This window comes from Colobus angolensis, unplaced genomic scaffold (genome assembly GCF_000951035.1).
Source record: "Colobus angolensis palliatus isolate OR3802 unplaced genomic scaffold, Cang.pa_1.0 Scaffold93, whole genome shotgun sequence".
NCBI classification, from domain to species: Eukaryota; Metazoa; Chordata; class Mammalia; order Primates; family Cercopithecidae; genus Colobus; species Colobus angolensis.
This window is the reverse complement of record NW_012123265.1, coordinates 3,254,808-3,259,021: the sequence shown is the minus strand read 5'-3', so window position 1 is coordinate 3,259,021 and position 4,214 is coordinate 3,254,808. Positions and strand designations below refer to the sequence as shown.

At 40.8% G+C, this 4,214-nt stretch overlaps 1 protein-coding gene across 1 annotated transcript in view; it reads right to left on the bottom strand.

Annotated features, from left to right (window-relative positions):
* The window catches only part of CCDC79 (coiled-coil domain containing 79), a 53,403-nt gene that overhangs the window by 19,391 nt on the left and 29,798 nt on the right, over positions 1-4,214 (bottom strand). Inside the window, exons 10-11 of the mRNA XM_011932143.1 lie at positions 3,437-3,589; positions 1,464-1,595 (exon numbers count right to left, since the gene is read on the bottom strand). Coding sequence (XP_011787533.1) covers positions 1,464-1,595; positions 3,437-3,589 — 285 coding nt within the window. The remainder of the gene's footprint in view (positions 1-1,463; positions 1,596-3,436; positions 3,590-4,214) is intronic.

Below are 4,214 nucleotides of genomic sequence, written 5' to 3'. Positions count from 1 at the left end.
TTTTTTTTTTTTTTGAGACGGAGTCTCGCTCTGTCACTCTGATTGGAGTGCAGTGGCGTGATCTCGGCTCACTGCAACCTCCGCCTGCTGGGTTCAAGCAATTCTCTTGCCTCAGCCTCCCGAGTAGCTGGGACTACAGGGGCGCACCACCATGCCCAGCTAATTTTTTGTATTTTTAGTAGGACAGGGTTTCAACATGCTCGCCAAGCTGGTCTCGAACTCCTGACCTCGTGATCTGCCTATGTCAGCCTCCCAAAGTTCTGGAATTACAGGCGTGAGCCACATCTAGCCTCCAAAAGGATTTTTAATACAGAAAATAATTCACTTAAGGCCGGGCTCAGTGGCTCATGCCTGTAATCCCAGAACTTTGGGAGGCCGGGGCGGGCAGATGACCTGAGGTTGGGAGTTCGAGACCAGCCTGACCAACATGGAGAAACTTCATCTCTACTAAAAATACAAAATTAGCCAGGCGTGGTGGTGCATGCCTGTAATCCCAGCTACTTGGGAGGCTGAGACAGGAGAATTGCTTGAACCTGGGTGGCGGAGGTTGCAGTGAGCCAAGATTGTGCCATTGCACTCCAACTTGGGCAACAAGAGCAAAACTCTGTCTCAAAAAAAAAAAGTTCACTTACACAAAATACCTGTCTCATAAGTGATCTCTGAAATGCAGCCACAGAGTAGTATCATAACTCATAAGAGTAAAACTGCCCTCGCTTGGTTTGAAAAAGGGTATAATCAATCCTAAATTACACAGAAGTTAAGGGAAAGAATAGATAAACTAATGGAGGGAGTAGAAAGTGTAGGGGAAGGAAGAAAGAATGGGAGAAGCAAGAGAGAGCAAAGGGAGGAGAGTGGAAAAGTGAGAACTGAAAGAGCAGAGACAGGAGATTAGAAGAAGAGAGAGGGGTAGAGAGGAAAGTGGAGAGAATTGGTAAGAAGAAGTAGATTGAACAGAGGGAGAATGAGAGGAAAGTAGAGAGGAGGAGGAAAGTAAAAAGGGGAGAAGAAAGAAAAGAGAGAGAAGACAGTAATAGGTAGAAAAAGAAAGAATCTTTGAAAGTTTTAACAAGGAGAACAGAATCAGATTTGTGCAGCAAGGTGCAGAGTGGACTAAAAAATGAAGATAGAAGGGAAAGAGCTTTCTCCCTGTGCTGCAGTGAGAAAACCACTGCAATAATATTGATGAAAGATGTGGGTTTGAGGGCCTACTGTGGAAGAGCAGCATTGGAACTGGACAGAAAGGGATCAAGAGGGGTAAACAGAAGTAGAACTACAGGTCTTAATGACTGACTTAATACAATGAGTGAAGGAGAATTAGAAGCTGAAATGATTAGTTTGAGGTCTGAATAACTAGGAGAAAAGCAATACTTTCAAGACCTTCACATGACTGGAAGAAAAAAAAAACAGAAGTATATTTCCACTCTACTATTTTAATAACCACACTCAATAAATCCAATATTTACCACAATCCTCTGTGCAATGACCAAGAGTAAGCATGATGCTAAATTTTTCTCCTGAATCCAGACTTTCATGAAGCAATAATGCCAGAAGTTTTGAAACAATGTGGTACTTGGAGAGTACTATCCCAAAAGTAGCTATTAGTATAAAATAGGAAAAAAAGATAGTACAAATTTAAAACTTATAAATGTATATATACATTTTTCAGCTTATTCAGATAGAATGTTATATATCTATATAACATTAAATATACACATATGATAACATCTAATAAATATGTGTATGTGTGAATATAAATAAAATATAAATTCATTGTAATAAGATGGTTGCTTATTACTATAACCCTCATTACTCTTTCTTCCCATACTAAAGACATATTACTAAAGCAAATTTTTCGAAGAATTTTTTTTCTTAATTGTTCTGCAGAATGCTGTGAAGATGAAGTACCACTAACTTCCTAAAAGCTGAGTATGCTTACTCTCCCCTTACCTACCTCTTCTTACATAGATTGGATAGTAAAGACTTTCCTACATAATCAGTTCCTGCTGTCATTTAAAATACACTATTAACTGACCACAGTTTTGCTGACTTACAACGAAGCATATGCGAAGCTATGCTGAGATTGACAAAAGTCAAAAAGTCTTCCATTTTTTGGCCAGGCGTGGTGGCTCACGCCTGCAATCCCTGCAGTTTGGGAGGCCGAGGCAGGTGGATCACGAGGTCAGGAGATCGAGACCACCCTGGCTAACATGGTGAAACCCTGTCTCTACTAAAAACACACAAAAAAAATTAGCTGGGTGTGGTGGTGGGCACCTGTAGTACCAGCTACTCAGGAGGCTGAGGCAGGAGAATCGCTTAAACCCAGGAGGCGGAGCTTGCAGTGAGCTGAGATCACACCACTGCACTCCAGCCTGGGCAAGAGAGCAAGACTCCGTCTCAAAAAAAAAAAAAAAAAAAAAAGTTCACCATTTTAAGCTATATTCCTCCAAATGTGGCTTTTAACAGAATTCACCCAGAGTCTAACAACATTAATATCAACAAAAAAGTTGTGAATTCCTCAAGGGACTACATCTTAGTCATTTTTGTACTTGTAAAGCTCAGCACATAGCAGGCCCTCAATAACCACTTTTTAAAAAACCATCTATTTTTTGCCCCCTAGTTGTTTGTGAATACCAATAGAGTTTCTTACTCTTCAGTGTTTGCACATGTGAGAAGCAGCAGCCATGAGTTCAAGTACGGTTCTGCCACTCACTAGTAATGCTGTGTTGGGTAAGTCCAACCTCATACTTAGCAGAAAGAGATGTATTCTTCACATAAATTGGGTTTTCCATTCCTTAATCTCAAAAATACCCCTTGGTTTCTCATTTGAATATTATTATTATTTTTTTTTTTTGAGAGATGGAGTCTTGCTATGTTGACCAAGCTGGTCTCAAACTCCTGGCTTCAAGCAATCCTCCCATCTTGGCCTCCCAAAGTGCTGGGATTACAGGTGTGAGCCACCATACACAGCCTGAAATATTTAATTTAATGTTGCCTTTTTTTTCCAAACAGAGTTTTGCACTTGTCGCCCAGGATGAAGTGCAGTGGTGTGATCTCAGCTCCCTCACTGCAACCTCCACCTCCTGGGTTCAAGTGATTCTCTTGCCTCAGCCTCCGAAGTAACCGGAATTACAGGCACCCACCACCACATTCGGCTAATTTTTTTATTTTTAGTAGAGACGAGGTTTCACCATGTTGGCCACACTGGTGTTGAACTCCCGACCTCAAGTGGTCTGCCTGCCTCAGCCTCCCAAAGTGCTGGGATTACAGGCATGAGCCACTGCGCCTGGCCATGTTGGATAATTTTTAATACTCCCTTCCACTTGTGAGAAACTGTTAGTCTGAACCATGTTACTGTTCAATCTACTATTTCAACACTCTTCATGCTATATTCAAAGAAAATTCAATTTCAAAAAAACTAGTAAGCACTGTCACTCACGATTATCAGCAATGCATGCATCCACAGTCTTTGTCACAACCACTGCAAGTTTAGCACTGGAAAGAGTCTCATGTGAATCAGATTCCAGTTGCACAAGAACTTGAGACAATACATCCAGTCCACCCACAGATACGAAGTATTTCTGAACATATGCTTAAAGAATAAAGTAGCAAAACTATTAATATTTCAAACAAGACAGCTGAATGGTTTTATTCAATCAATTTGCACTAAATATAACATTAACTTGGTCTTTTCAAATGCTTTCTAAAAATCCCAAAATTAAAGAATTAAAAATCCAATCTTTACCTGTGCATATACATAATCATAAAATAGATTATTTATTTACATAAGTACCTTACTTTGACATGGTAAAATTATATGTATAGTAGAGTATTTCTTGTGTATTAGAAATCTTTTTTGTTTCATTTAGTAAGAACTGCTCTATTTTGTAAGAACAGCATTATTAAGCTGCCCTTTGGGCCGAGCATGGTGGCTCACACCTGTAATCCCAGCACTTTGGGAGGCCGAGATAGGCGGATCACAAGGTCAGGAGATAGAGACCATCCTGGCTAACATGGTGAAACCCCATCTCTACTAAAAATACAAAAAATTAGATGGGCGTGGTGGTGGGCGCCTGTAGTCCCAGCTACTTGGAAGGCTGAGGCAGGAGAATGACGTGACCCCGGGAGGCGGAGCTTGCAGTGAGCTGAGATCACACCACTGCACTCCAGCCTGGGCAAGAGAGCAAGACTCCGTCTCAAAAAAAAAAAAAAAAAAG